The sequence below is a fragment of the Anarhichas minor genome, unplaced genomic scaffold, assembly GCF_050575085.1.
Source record: "Anarhichas minor isolate MPS153535 unplaced genomic scaffold, ASM5057508v1 ptg000038l, whole genome shotgun sequence".
Lineage (NCBI taxonomy): Eukaryota > Metazoa > Chordata > Actinopteri > Perciformes > Anarhichadidae > Anarhichas > Anarhichas minor.
Window position 1 is genome coordinate 29,371 of NW_027466484.1, and position 16,202 is coordinate 45,572.

Genomic DNA, 16,202 nt, shown 5'->3' on the forward strand with positions numbered 1-16,202 from the left:
GCCTACATACCGTAACGGTCCACCACCCTCATCCTGTCATTATAAGTTACAGGGAAGACAAAATGATCCCAAACTTGCGACTTAAATGACGCCGGGGCTTCTCAAGTTCCTCCGCTCGCCATGACTTTCATCGTTAAATGCTTCTAACACGCTCCGTTCACGTGAACACGCTACTGCTTTATATCTGTTCACTGACACTCTGCATTGATATTCAGGGACTTGTTACTTGAAAAGGAACAGCAGCAGTAGAACTGTATTACACACTATGATGATTAAACTGTTTAGATGAAGTTATTTTGAGCGTTGATGGAGCAGCTACGATGTTAGCATAGCCTAGCACTGATCGATCCAAACTCTACATGGAGGTAAGCCCCGCTTCCTCTCAAGCGCTTCTGGCATGAGTAATGCAAATAAACACAAATATTCCTGCAGTCAAACTACGTAATGTGAGGATGAAATTTTGCTTGCCGTTTTGGTGTAAAACCCAAAATAAGAGTGAAGAGAGGAGCGCGGGAGGTCAGACAAGAGAGGCAGGGAGGACGACGAGGATAGAGGAGGAGGAAGGGGAGGAGTAAAAAGAGACAGAGAGGAAGAATAACGAGAACACTCACACTGATGTCTACGATGTGTGTGTGTGTGTGTGTGTGTGTGTGTGAGAGAGACTTTAAACATGAACGCTGGAGTTCACAGAAGACAAAAAGTTTCTCTCACTAAATGATTTCCTGATCAATATGAAACTAAGACACTGTTTATTAATCAAATATTATTTATCTATTTGTATTTTGCAGATCACCACATTGTTATAACAGAAACGTAAAGATTGGATTATTATATATAATTTGATCACATGACCACCTCATCAATGTGATCAATATTTGAGCTTTTTTTCATTCGTTTTGGGGTTTCTGTTTTTAATAAAATATGCGTAAAAATAATGAATATAAAGATGTTTTCTTTATATTCATTCATTTGTAAATTTTCCTCTCTTTAGAATTTTTATTATTATTCTTTTTTTATAGAAATCTCTTTTGACAAATGAGAGTCTGTAACAACAACGTACAAAAACGTGATTTAAGAGCTGACTTACATAATATTATCATGTGTATTATTAACATGATATTTAGATCTTTTAAATAACAGGAATATATATCGACGCCCCTCAACTTGATTTTGTTATTTTATGATGATTGCATATTATTATTATTGTTATTGTTATGTTACTCAGCTCATTAGATGAAGTGAGAAGGAAACAGTTTCATTCTCCATTTCTGAACTCAGAGAGCAGGTGAGTGTGTGTGTGTGTGTGTGTGTGTGTGTGTGTGTGTGTGTGTGTGTGTGTGTGTGTGTGTGTGTGTGTGTGTGTAGGGGTGTGTGTGTGTGTCAGTCTATTAATTCTCGGTGTGTCCGGCCCCCAGAGCTTCTCCACGACAATAGAGAGTCATCGGAGGCCCGGGGCCTGATGGAGGAATGTCTGGCTGACGCCGTATCTTAAAGGAGCACTAATTCAATTAAGAGACGGGTTACAGACGGACAGGAGGAGGAGGAGGAAGAAGAAGAGGAGGAGGAGGAGGAAGAAGAGGAGGAGGAGGAGAAGGAAGAGGAGGAGGAGTAAAGAGTAACTTATTCTCTCTAAAACTCTTGTTTCTGCTCATCAGCAGCTGGTTCATCTTCTATCATCTTCATCATCTATCAAGAATGACTCGTGTTTCAGACAGCGGATGTTAAACATCACCCAAATTGTGAAAAAAAGAATTATGAATATAAATCATGAATCAAAGTTCATACTTTTTATTTTTCTCCATGTGATATGTGTTTGTGTACGTGAGTATGTTTTAGTGAGTGCTGGTCTGGAGGCAGCATTTTGATATGTGTTTTTATGTTTTGAGATATATGTATGTGTGTGTGTGTGTGTGTGTGTGAGTGTGAGTGTGTGTGTGCTCCTTCGACCTCTTCCGACCCCCGCTGCTTTCTCATTCTCAGCCGTACAGTAATAAGCTGAAGTCAGTGCAGAAATCGAACCCATTTACGAGTTCAAACGCCAAAAACAGACAAATGATCGCTAAAATGGAGCCGACTTCTCTTAAAATGGAACTCCTTCCCTCCATCTCTGTGTGTGTCTCTCTCTCTCTCTCTGTCTCTCTCTCTCTCTCTCCATACAAATGTCTGCTATCAATATTTCCAATCTTCATTTCTCCAGAAGCTCAGGGCCTCTCTCTGCCAGAAATCAATGGCTTCCCACTGAGAGCTGTGACAAGGATCAAAAGTGAGAGCGGCTCGGTTCACTTTCATCAGATAAAGTCTCGTTTCTATACAGTTTCATCATTTAGGCAGCCTGTGTGTGTGTGTGTGTGTGTGTGTTTCTATCAATAATGACCAAATTACAACTCGACTCTGCCATAAATTGTTCTCTGCTGTTTGTGACATCTAGTATAAATATCAACAAACATGTTGATTTCACAGACAGATTTTGTGGTTGTTGTCACTGAAGGTTTCATTCATATTTTTTGTTCCTGATCAAACATCTTAATAACATGAATGGGAGATAATCAGTCCTCTAAAAAAATGTGACAAAAGCCTTTTAAGTTTCCAGCTGGAGCGTAAAATTCATTTTCAAGGAACTTTCACTTAGTGTTGATTCTGTCGCCCCCTGTGGACTAAAGTGGTAGTGTCTCTGAGCACCAGAGTCCCTTTAGAAAACCGCTCGTTACTGCAGCAGGGTCTGACAGTCTGCCCCTCTCAGTCTCAATCTCTAGTTTCAAGTCTTCTTAAATACAGCATGATGTTCATTTAGTAAATGATGGTCCATTTAGAGTCAAACAGACCATAAAGCAGGGTATGCTTTAGGGCGGGGCTACATAGTGATTGACAGGTCTCTACCAGAGACGTATACGGCGTCTCTACGTCACTCCTCCTCAGTCCATATATGGTCACTTCCTGTTCACTGGCTGCAAGAAAAATAACATGGCGATGGCCATAATCCAAGATGGCGAAATCGAGCGTACTCAAGGCTTCAAAACCAACGGCGCTGTTATCCTTCATGCTTCAAACTGCTTTTTCGAAAAGAAAATCTGTCCGGAAATAATTGATTTTCCCACTTTGAAAAAATGTCCCTGCTTTCCAAAAGTGTGACTCTGATCATCACACATATTTAAAACAATACTAAAGGACACACACTCTTCATTCTACGACTAAACTTTAGAGGTTTAGAGACATTAGAGATATAATAAAAGATGTTCATCAGATGAATCCTCACATCAAAAAGAAATGTTTTCTACAGTCATCTTTATATTCTGATGCATTCACTTGTTTATGCGTCTGTGTGCGTATGTTTGCATGTGTCACTTATTTGCATATTTATGTGTGTGTTTGTGCACAAAAACATACATGAATTAATGCACTTCTGTCTGCATTTCTATTTCAGCGTGTGAGTGTGTGTGTGTGTTCCTGGTTGTCAGTCACACGGCAGGGCTAGGCTAATCAGCGCAGCTAGCTGTTCACTGTGTGATGCAGGCTGATTAATATCCTGTTAGCATCCCGTGGCTTTTAAGGCTAACTGCTGTTTCCTCTATACATCCATCGCTTCACAACAGCGCTGCCTTCATCTGGCCTCATTAAGACGATGCATCACTATACTTAGCATCAACACACACGCACACACACACACACACACACACACACACACACACACACACACACACACACACACAGCCAGCGTGTTTTTCTCTCAAAGCTTGATGCTGATTGGCCAAAGCTTTGTCACATATTTGAAAGTTAGTGAAGAAAAGTTACGTGACACTGTACATGAATAAACACTCGAATTATTCGCTGTACTTCCTCGTCGTCTGTAGCTAGTATTTATGTGTGTTTTCTGAAGTATTTACTACCTTCATTTAGTATTTAGTTGATGCTCATAGTGTAGAAACAGTTTATTTAACTATCCCCACAATGAATCTCTTCCCGTAAAAACGTCTAATTTTATCTTAAACACGAGAGAAAACTTTACCTGATGACCAAAAATCATCTCGTTAGTTAACAAATTAAAAGCGCTTTGTAACGAAACAGGAACGTACTGTGCAGTATTAGCTTCTAGTGGAGGTGTCGAGATAAAGTTTACATTTGAGGAGTAATCTCTATTCGGAGGATTCATTTGTATGTTATCTGAGGACTAAACTAAAATGCAACTGGGAAGTTTTTTGGAGGGTGAACTTTAACTTCATATGTTTTTTAGCTGGTTGAGCACAAACATCTTCGCTCATACTCGGAGCTCGCACGCCGTCTACGTAGGCACCAAGCACAAGTTTAAACAAAACGTTAAAGAGACAGTCGGAGCGTCTCAGGCAGACAGTATGATAAGAAATAAAGTGTGTTTGAACATAAGAGCATGTAAATATGTTCTCGTAGAAACCCAAAATATAACCATGACCCTGAAAATGAGCACGGTGTGTCCCCTTTAACCAAAGCTCAACCATGTCTGCAGACCGTCAGAGAGACATTCCAACAAGAAGCCACAGCTGGCCGGTACCTTGAAGCTCTGGAGCTGCTCCGAGGCGTCTTTGTCTCGTCCCAGGCAGGAGTTGAAGATGAGGAGCTCCGTGTCTCGCAGCCACGCCTTCAGCTCTTTGATACGAGCCTCCAGCTGCTCCAGCAGCGAGTTGGTCAGCGGCGAGAGGGCCGAGCGGGGGTTCTCCACGGCGACGCCCGGACCGCCGCCGGCCAGCAAGGAGTCCGCGGTCGAGCCGGGTCCCGAATGGTCCGAGAGGATTTTCTGACGGACGACAGAAGAGAGTTAAAGAGTGAGGAATCATCGTTGTGTCAATGTCCCATCATGCAAATCAATAGAGACACGATCATTCATCGTTACACTTGGAGAGGCACAGATCAATAACAGGGAAGGCATGTAGTCATTCCTGAACTGCTGCAGGATCGTGTGAGCGTGTGAAACAATAATCACAATGTTGTTTTCTTTCAGCGCTGCTACATATGAAGTCATGTTCTCTGATTCTAGATTCATATTAACACCAGTAGTGGAAGAATTATCTCTACCGTTTACTGCAGTAAAAGTACCGATAAAGTTTCCAGAACATGTATAACGATAAAAAAACACAATATAAAATGTCATAGAAGAGTAAAGATGATTACGTATATGATGAGACAGGTACTCGCTAATAGCCAAACTATTAGTACTGTTGTTATTTTGATCATGCACGTTTACTTATTTTCTCCAGAGATCGTATGTCGGGGAACGTTCTATTGTGTAAAAAATGTAAAAAATAAAAATGTCCACAAAAAGAAAAAGTCAGACTGCCTCCTTTTGTTACATAATGATTCATTCGTAGTGTTGCTAATGTTGTTATCGGAACTGTGAATTAGCTGGATGTTGCTAATGCTGCCGTCATCTGTTGTTGTTGTTGTTGTTGTTGTTGTTGTTGTTGTTGCTGCTGCTGTTGTGTGAACAAAGCTTTCAGAGGAACTGGTGGTTTTCCAGGTGCAAACAGATCAGCTGCTAATTCAGAGCTGATATTCACACACACAGCAAAACACCATTTAGACACAATTCAAACTGAGCGAGTGTTTGGTGAGAAGCAATCACTGTTTCAAATAGGAGCAACTTACAATAACAAGAGAGTCCAAGTGTGTGTGTGTGTGTGTGTGTGTGTGTGTGTGTGTGTGTGTGTGTGTGTGTGTGTGTGTGTGTGAACGCTCTGCAGAGTAATTTTCCAACCCCTGTTGATCACACAGTCAGACACAGCAAGCCGCTGAGAGAGTCTATTCCCCACTTGGGTTTAGAGTGTGTGTGTGTGTGTGTGTGTGTGTGTGTGTGTGTGTCATGTTTTTGTGTTTTTTTTTCCTGAAAAGTGCTCATCAATACAGAACAAACAAACTTGTGATGTTCTTTGGCGATCACAACGAGCTGCTGTGAAACACAGGGTCACCAGTGAAGTGCTGGTTTGTACTCTGAGGTACTCTTGATAACGATAAGGATGGAGTGTTACATGTCAATATGTTTCTTCTTCAGTGGTGGAACGTACGTTTACTCGATTACTGTGATAGAAGTGCAATTTTGATGTAGTTGTACATGTTATCCTACGAGCATGTTTCTCCTCCACGACATGTTGAACTCAACGTGTCCTCACACAACCATATCTTAGGAAAAGTTACTTTTTCCAGCAACACGTCAATTTCCGCTCGTTAAATGAATACAAAATACATTTCCCAACAAACGTCTCTTCACAGGAAACTACTTGGTTAGATTAGGAGAGCAATCCATGTTTTGTTCCTTTACAGTTTATGTGTGAACTTCACAATAGTTGTGCAGAACAAAATAAGCATTAATAAGAAAAGGAAAGTCTTCTCTTCTGTGTCATCGTCTTCCTCAAAGCATCAAACCGTGACGTCAAAGATCCGCTCCGTAGGTCTGATAACGCCGCTGGACACGCCGCTCGCTAATCGCTCCAATAGTGGCTGCTTCCTCCTCATGTCGGCGGTGGTAGAATTATAAAATGCAGAATGTAACTTTACAACAGCTGCTAGCATCGGCAACTAGGCCAGTAACGCTTGTAATCCGTTATCCGTGTTATAAGGAATCCCTGGTAGACCTGGCTGTTTGTTGTCTTCCGGAAAAAGGATCACGTGATAGGGGCGTGACGAATCAGGGAAGGACACGTCGAGACTGCCGAGACCCAATCAAGTAGCGACCGCGGGGGTCTACGTCATCGTTTCCAAACTTATCCGGCCTCAGGAGCGTTTTTTAAACTAAACCTCCAGAGTAGTGTGGACGCTCAGTGTAAAGGTAGCAGAACATATGTGTTTTTAAAAACGTAGTCGTGTGGATGTCTGGTGAACACAGAGCTGCTGCTGAACGAGCCCCGCATGGGTCCCTGCTGCTCATTTGCATTTGTATGTGTTTGTACAAAAGGCTTTGCGTCGTCGGTACGGCAGAGACTCTCCCTCCTGAGTGGAAACACTACTTTAGCCGAACTCTGGCAGGTAAAAAAACGATGATGAGGGCCGATTAAAGGACCCCCTGACCGGTGAAATGAGCAGTCGGTAGTGTGTTCAGAGGAGACAACGCGATTACGAGTCTGTTAGTTTGTCAGAGAGAAACAGAGAAACAGAGGCAGCAGAGACGAGGACGTGTCTATCCTCAGATATAATTAGGAGATATAAAGACAAAAACATGACATCTTCTCTGAAGTCACTTGGTTGAAGTGATTTTGTCGAACTGAAAACAGATGAATTGAAACTAAAGAGACCCCTCTGAACCCCTCTGAGCCCCGAGACGCTTCGGGGCCGCTTTCTCTCTGTGGTCTTGATTTTCACTACAAAATAAAAGTCCTCTATGAAACAGAACCATCGTGACTAGAAGCAGAGAGAACTAGAACATTCCCATGTTACGTTAACAGTGCGGTAAAGGCTTTGATGAGTGTTTTATGTACTAATGACTTTTAATTTCTCATGAAATCAGCATCCGCTGACTTTAAACAACCATCAGCTTTAATGCAGATAGAATCTCTTTGCAAGGCTACACATTGTGTATCTAAGAGCAGCACTGAGAGGTGAATCATTATGAGACAACAAAGAAGAGAAAGAGGGCCGTTGAATAGAGCCAGAAAAGAAACCAAATGAAGAACAAGAACAAAAGAGTATTCTGGGGGAAAGAGAGAAAATGTGGGAATGCAAATGAGCAAATGAAACAGATCCAGTGGGAGAGACTGAAAATGAGAAAAGAAAATTAACAAATAAGAGAGATAAAGAGCGGAGGAGAGCGAGTGAAACAGAGAGATGTTGTTTTCCCTGCAGGTTGAACTGGTGAGCGACTCCTGCCTTTTACAGGGCTGATGGGAAAAAAACATTTTAAATGTTCATTTACCTGCAGCTGAAATAAAAACAAAGCACCTCTGTTTGTTTGTCGTGTTTCTGTTACTTGCTTTCAGATCTTCGTTTTGGCAATTTTATCAACTGGAGGAAGTCTTTCTGTGTTTATATACTGCAACATATATCTATGATTTATCATTTGAATCCATCTATCTGTCTATCTATCTGTCCATCCGTCCGTCTATCTGTCAATCTGTCTGTGAGTCCGTCTGTCCGTGAGTGTCTGTGAGTCAGTCTGTCTGTCTCTCTCTCTGCGTCTGTCTGTGAGTCTGTCTGTCTGTGAGTCTGTCTGTCTGTGAGTCTGTCTGTCTGTCTGTCTGTCTCTCTGTCTGTGAGTCTGTCTGTCTGTGAGTCTGTATGTCTGTCTGTCTGTCTGTCTGTCTGTCTGTGAGTCTGTCTGTCTGTGAGTCTGTCTGTCTGTCTGTCTGTCTGTCTGTCTGTGAGTCAGTCTGTCTGTCTCTCTCTCTGCGTCTGTCTGTGAGTCTGTCTGTCTGTGAGTCTGTCTGTCTGTCTGTCTGTCTCTCTGTCTGTGAGTCTGTCTGTCTGTGAGTCTGTATGTCTGTCTGTCTGTCTGTCTGTCTGTCTGTGAGTCTGTCTGTCTGTGAGTCTGTCTGTCTGTCTGTCTGTCTGTCTGTCTGTGAGTCTGTCTGTCTGTGAGTCTGTCTGTCTGTCTGTCTGTCTCTCTGTCTGTGAGTCTGTCTGTCTGTCTGTCTGTCTGTCTGTCTGTCTGTCTGTGAGTCTGTCTGTCTGTGAGTCTGTCTGTCTGTCTGTCTGTCTGTCTGTCTGTCTGTCTGTCTGTCTGTCTGTCTGTCTGTGAGTCTGTCTGTCTGTGAGTCTGTCTGTCTGTCTGTCTGTCTGTCTGTGAGTCTGTCTGTCTGTCTGTCTCCTCACACAGTTTGACCTTGAACCACTGCGAAAAATGACAAGCTGCTGCCAAAATCCACAACAGAAAAGATTAAAGTTAATTTACAACCTCTTTATTTTCTTCCGCGTGTGTGCATGTGTGTGTGTGTGTGTGTGTCATAAATTCTTCATAAGGCCAGGACAGTTCAGAGGCGAGGCACAGGACATCAATTCCAGTTAATTCCCAATTTGTGTCAGAGCAGCAGATGCCTACGCCAGCACTGATAGGCCCGTTAATATGCTACTCAGACGCCATGTTGGAAGGGTGAGGAGGGGGAGGGAAGCAAAGACGAATAGAGACAGAGAAAGAGAGACAAACGGAGGTGAGACCTTTGATATATAGGGAACATTTTGGCAAGAAAAACAAAATCACCTTCAAAATTCAGATAAGAAAGAGAGGGATGAGAGAGGTGAAAAGAGAGAAAGGAGGAAGAATGAATGAGGGGGGAGGACACGGGAGGAAGAGTGACAGAGGATGATGGAGAGGTCTGGGGAGGTGAAGAAAGAGTGGGAGGACAAAGAAAGTGTGGCTGCAACAAACAAAAATGTCCATCATTCTGTTTTTTCTTCGTATTGATTATTTTCTCTATAAAATGTCAGAAAATAATGAAAAATGCCGTTTAAAATGATCCTGCAGCCTAAAGTTCAGCTTTATTTTATTTGACCAACGGTTAAAGATATTTAATTTACTTTTCACAAAGAAACACATCAAGCACCAACAGTCGAGGAGCTAATTGCCTAAAATGATTTGATTATATTTAAGTTCTTATTGTTGTAGATCAACTGATCAAAGAAAGAAATAAAGATGGAAAGAGGGGAGAAGAGAAATAAATAAAGGAGTAGGAAGGAGGTGTTGATACTTTAAAGAAACATTAGCTACTCTGTCCTGCTAAATATTAACAGTGTAGAGTATGCAACATATTGTTCAAAATACATACTATAAGGTGTAAACCATAGCTAAAAGACAGAGAGAGAGACAGAGAGAGAGAGAGACAGAGAGACAGACAGATAGACAGACAGAGATAGAGAGAGACAGAGAGAGAGACAGAGAGAGAGACAGAGAGAGAGAGACAGACAGAGAGAGAGACAGACAGACAGAGAGAGAGAGAGAGAGAGACAGACAGACAGATAGAGAGAGAGACGGAGAGACAGACAGACAGACAGACAGACAGACAGACAGAGAGAGAGAGACGGAGACTCATCTGTTGCTGTTGTTTAATTTCTAAAACTGAATCTGTTTCAGAGGTTGATACATATGTAAATACAAACACAGACTTCCAATAACTTTGAACTCGTGTGTGAGACGATAATGTGTGTGTGTCATCATTAGGGACTACAAGCAGACGACACACACACACACACACACACACACAGATGGCTCTCTGTGTGTGGGTGTACGCGGCCGCTCAGTCGACAGGAGACGGTTTGATTCTTCGGAGGAACAAAGTCACATCGTCACATTTGAGCCTCCTGACGAGCCGGGAGCCAGCTGTCACCGTCACCACAGACCTGGATTTAATCACCACGCCCCGGTGAAGACGAACAACTGCTGCCGACGTGCCCGTCAGCAAGGCACACAAACTTTAGAATGTTACAGATAGAAGAGTCGCAGGTGGGAGTTACTTCAGGTGTTCACGTAGCAAAAGTTCATCTCCTCATAAACAAGTAAAGAAGATGAAACTTGTTTAGAAAACATGTGGTTCTCTAGTTTCAAGTCTTCTTCAATACAGCGTGACATTCATTTGGTAAATTATGGTCCATTTAGAGTCAAACAGACCATAAAGCAGGGGATGCTTTAGGGCGGGGCTTACTGTGATTGACTGAGAGAGAGACCTGTGTGGGAGTTGTCTGTGTTTTCGTCTTTACAACTTCAACCCTTTCACTTTGTGTTTTCACTTCACCAACGTTAAATGTAACAAAGATGTCCGATAGTGTCCTGTTGCTTCACCCTCTCCTGTCACTTCAGGTTGTAAAAAAAAAAAAAAGATGGCAATGGCGAAGGGCAAAAACCAAGATGGCGACAGTCAAAAACCAAGATGATCACGCCCAAGTACCGAGATAGCGACGTAAAACAAAGTCTTTTGCACCTCATGCTATATTTTAGAGTTTTCAGAACATCAGCTGTAGAGTGAAGTCTTAAAGATTACGTTTTTCTCCTTTGGTTTACGACTTTAGGTGTAATTTGTTTATCTTTCCCGGTTTGTACGTATTTTACGTATTCATGCACTCAAACACTGTCGACTATCACACGACTTCAGCTGTGTTGTAGAAACGATGTGCCCTCCCTCCAAACAGTGACGGAGGACGTCTTCAGTCTTCACAGTGCAGAGCTGCTTCAAACAGATTGGAAAATCAAACAGCTGTTTGTGTGTTCGTCTCTCAGTCAATCTGAACCTGTGCAGACGCTTCTCTGCGTTTTCATTTCCCGATGACTTTCTCCTGTGATGACGACTTGAAGGAAACTTTCTCTACAAGGTTACCCTGCCTCGATCTCAGACTTGATTATCACCTGGTGTCTCTGATCGAGCGACTGATCTTTGGCTTTGTGACAGGAAGCCGCCGTCTTAAAAGAGGCAGCATTGTTAGTGCTGATGCTTTTCCAAATTAAAACCACATTTCCCAGCTGCACCAACGCGTCCTCGCCTTCACAAGAAAAATACATTTTAAGTGATTCATCCATTTGCCTTTTACTCATCCATCAACACCCTCACAAACCAGGAGGAGGTCTGGAGGCGGTCTATAAAGCTAGGACTCTCTATGTGTGACTGTGTCCTTCACATATCTCGAGTCTCTCCGATCTATTTCACACTTGGCGGAAGTATTGCTCGGGAACTTAGGACGTGCAGTTTCGAAGTTGCCGCAATTCGGACCACCAAATCCGGGGCCAACAAACGGAAAGACTGATTTCGTTTTTTTGTGATCAGCCCTCCCGGCGAGCCTATGGCGTGTGTTCACTCCGGCAAGTGGGCGGTGCTTAGTTTTTTGGCTCGACTGAGCGACCGGGGTCACAAAGTTTCTCATTTTACGGCTGAACAGGAAACTAAAATATGTTTCAGAAAAGATTTGAGGCGATAAATGAAGTAACAGAATATCGATTCCTTATCACCACCGCCTGGTTCGATTGTTTGATCTCAGATCGGTGAGCCTGCTTTCTTGCGATGGACAGCCTCAATTTGGCATTGCACTCGTTACTACAATGTGCTGCTGGGTCTAAGATCTGGAACGAAATTTCACAAAGATCCATGAACAGCCTTGGGGAAGGATGGAAATCGAAACACCTACAATTCCCATGAAAACTGGCAACTTATTTGCGAAACGAAGACCGTTTTAAAGTGATTGGAAGCTCCAGAAAGTTGAGATCATTTGTCAACCAGAGATATTTTGTCCGACAAACCACCGCAGCATACAATCCACCCCAGATTTAAAGGCCATGGTGGCAGCAGGGCTCCTTAATTGAGACGACACTAATTATCATCTCCATGTTCTGGATTAGATCAGTGCTGATTAGCCTAAAATTAGCCTCACACTCACACACAGTCCTGACAGAAGAGAAATATGTGATCCTCCAGACACTGTCGCTGAAACTTGACACCGTGTGTTTTTGTGTGTGTGTGTGTTACCTCCAGCTGTCTCCACGTGTGTGTCAGGTTGTGTACGTTGCCGTGGAAGTTGCCGGGCAGCTCGGTTCCGCTCCTCTTCAGGGACTCGGCTCGGCCCAGCAGGCTGGTCTTCCTGCTCTCCATCGTCATCAGCTCAGCGTGGCTGCTCTGGAGGACGGAGGACAGACAGCCGTCACACAGGTGGACAGACTTTACAACTGGTGACATTTTGAAACATAACCCGAATACCTTCATTGAAATTCACCCCAAACCCTGAAGTTTAACCGTCAACACACCATAAAACAACCTCCTCAATGATAACGAGGGATTGTAATCATCTGTAAACTCAAATCTCATATTCATGGACTACTTTATTGTCTTTATACAAGAACTGTAAAGAAACAAGTCAAGTATTAAATGTATTATAAAGAAACAACGGTTTAATATCCTGTAAACTATTTAATTTGGCTGCAAAATATTTACTCAAATGTGGATTTTTAAGACCTCCTGTTTCTAAAGCATCTAAAAATGAATTGGCTTTTTTTTGTAAAACCCTCAGACATGATATCAGAGAACCATTTGTGACCCGTCTGACGCACCTCAAGTGTAAACTAAGCTTAACCCTTCCTGACTGGAGGGTGGAGTTCCTCTTTTAAAGAACGTATTCTTGTGGATTCACTGGAGAGCTGACAGGAAACGTGTGGATAGAAGAAAGGGAGGACAAAAGACCTCGATCGGACTCAAAAGATTACAGAACTTTTGTTCCCCATATTTAGGAAAAACTGGTCTTATTAGCTCGTCATTTAAGTTGGACAAAGTCTACATAATACAGACACACAGATCTCAACCAGCTTTGGAAAAAAAAAGAAAACTTGAGAGAGTTGTCTTATTTTACTTTAAGTATCAAATGGTTTTCCTGAAAGGCAGAGCTGAAACATTTCTACCTTTTGCTTTTGTCATTTTGGACAAATCTGTTTCCAACAGGGCTGCATAAGTCACTCATCCACATGTTATATATATATTAAACAATTCTAATAGTGCCAGTGTATCACAGAGCAAATAGCAGGACATAACACCATAACAATTCATTTAAAACTAATTTGCAGATGTTTTGTAGCGAACGTAATGTCTTTTAATCCGTATATCGTGGAATCAATCACAGTCAATATTTTATTTATTTTCTTCTTAATTTCCACCCAAAGCAACTAAAGCATGATTAAGATTGTTATGGGTGTTTATGCAACTTTTGTGCACAGAAACATATTCCGAGCAGTTCCTTATGTTTCCTCCAAATCTGACAAAAAGAGAGATATTTTGTAGGAGACATGGTGGAGTTCAGCTCTCTGATATGACACTCGTCCTCCACAGAAGAGGAAGCTCCTGGAGTCTGCAGGTGGAGAATATTTGCTACTCAAAAGACGGCGTTTTCATTGGAGCATTCCTTTAACTGGTCTTTCAAAACACACACAAGCGGAGCAGATCTGTTTTTTTATGTTGTTGTTTGCAGCTCATCTCGTGATGAAATGTTTGAGGCATTCGTAGCAGTTCTTCAGCACGTCTCAGTCGCTGCTTTGACCGCTTTAAAAAGGTAAAACTGTGGCAGCTGCACAGACGAGCGGGAATCAAACGCAGTAGCAGCGCTCGGCGGCAGACTGCACGAGTCTCTTTCTGGAGACGTTTTTAAAGAAGTGCTCCATTTTGTATCAGTGAATATCTTCTGGTTTGTGCTTTTGTTTGAGCGCTGCGGTCGGGGAGCCGAGACGCTGCACGCTTTTCTATTTATATCATGTGTTCTTCTTCCACATAGTTTATTGATATTTATTGAGCTTACTGTACGTAATGAACTGATGTATTCTTATAAGATATGTATGAGGACTTCATCAATTAAACCCAACCAGGAATTTTACCAGATTCAACTAAAAGGAATGTGATTTTCTTTCCTTACACACTGAATACTGGAAGAAAGAGAAATGATTCCCTGCTGTTCTCTCTTTTTCTTTAGAGTTCTGCAGGAATTCAATATGTTTGTAGTCCAACAGGAAGTTAGAATCACGCTGTTTCCCTCCACAAGAAGCTTCCATTGGGTTTTGGATAATTGCAGAAAACAAACTTTTATGATACTTAGACGTTTTGTGATGTTGTTTGAAGTGTAAAGTAAAAAGCTAACGTTAGTCTATATAAGAACTCCACCACGGTCACATGACTTCACGTCTCCTCCACTAAGCTAAAGCAGGACTAGTGTTCTAGTGAGGACGTTTAGTCGTCTCATTTACACTCTTTTTTTAAGACACCTCTGCAACTTTTGTTTCATATCTGGACTGAGGAGGAGTGACATAGAGACGCTGGTAGAGACCTGTCAATCACCGTGTAGCCCCGCCCTAAAGCATCCCCTGCTTTATGGTCTGTTTGACTCTAAATGGACCATAATGTACTAAATGAACATCATGCTGTATTGAAGAAGACTTGAAACTAGAGATTGAGACCATAAACTCATGTTTACAATGTTTACTGAGGTAATAAATCAAGAGAGAAGTAGAGTCATTTTCTCATAGACTTCTATACAACCAGAGGAGTCGCCCCCTGGTGGACACTAGAGAGAATGCAGACACTTTCGCATCGGCTTCACTCGGCAGAACAGGAGGTTGCCACCTGGTTTAACCTAAAAATGTTATAAATTGTAGGTAATTCCCTCACGCAAAATCTGCTGAAATGTGGATTTACGGAGAGCGTTCATAAAAGGGTCAAAATGTCTGCGAGAGAACGCTCACAAACTTTGAAGGGACGCGCCTCAAAGTCCGTGAGGGTGGAGATCGAGATTGGGCGATTGACTTCAAAGATGAGGTAACAAGAAGTGCAAATAAAGTTGACTCATTGACAGGTTTTAGGACTTCATTCGTTGTATTTCCAAATCCAGCGGATGCTCTCTGATGCTACACTTCCTTCTCTTTTCATTCCTTCAAACTGTCCTTGTTGCTTGATTTCTCTCAATTATGTCCGTCTCTTTCGCTCTGAACTCATTTCGTCACATCCTTTGTTTCCTCTCTCCTTTTCCTTTCTTCTCTTCTCTTTCATCCCTTCATCATCCTGCCCTCTCTCCTCTTTCACATCCTCCTTTTTGCTTCCCCCTATTTTGCTAAACAACTTGTTTGTTGTGCTTCAATTTAAAATATTTCAATTCAACTTTTCACATCGTCCGTCATCCTGTCCTCTCTCTCTCCTTTTTATTTTATCTTGAGTCCTTTCGTCTTTTGTCGCTCTCTCTCTCTCTCTTTGTCCTTGTCTGTTCATTTAAAGCCCTCCCTCCATTTTTCAACACTTTTTATTGTCTTTAGTGTAACACTCCTTCAGCCCTCCTCTTGTAATCCATACTTCCTCTTTCTCCATCATTCTCCATCCAGCTCCTCTCTTTCTTTCCTCTTTTCAGTTGTTAGCGTAACTCTCCTTCGATGCCTCCATTTTTTTTTTTTTGCTTAATTTCCCTCCTCTTTCTCTTTCTCCTCTTTTCATTTTCTGCATCGATAGCTACTTGATTCTACTTTTCCCTTGTCATTTATCATTACCGCCCGGGCCCATTTGAATATTTAAATGTCTCTTCTCTGACTCTGTGTGTGTGTGAGGACATATGCATGTGTGTGTGTGTGTGTGTGTTTTTGCTGCGCTGTCATCAGAGAGGCGGCAGCCATTTTTCACTGTCGCCGATTCTGATGGAGATGCTATCGCTCGGCGCTTCACGGCCATCCATCCCCTTCACTTAGCTAATAGCCACGCCGCGAGAACGAGGGATCGACAGCACAAAAAAAAAAGAGAGAGAGACGAGTGGAAGGT

The 16,202-nt window shown here is 42.3% G+C and overlaps 1 protein-coding gene across 1 annotated transcript in view; it reads right to left on the reverse strand.

The window, feature by feature from the left end:
• The window catches only part of akap6 (A kinase (PRKA) anchor protein 6), a gene marked incomplete at its 3' end in the record, with an annotated part of 146,633 nt that overhangs the window by 26,695 nt on the left and 103,736 nt on the right, over nt 1-16,202 (reverse strand). Inside the window, exons 15-16 of the mRNA XM_076107405.1 lie at nt 12,399-12,545; nt 4,523-4,765 (exon numbers count right to left, since the gene is read on the reverse strand). Of these exons, the coding sequence (XP_075963520.1) occupies nt 4,523-4,765; nt 12,399-12,545 (390 nt within the window). The remainder of the gene's footprint in view (nt 1-4,522; nt 4,766-12,398; nt 12,546-16,202) is intronic.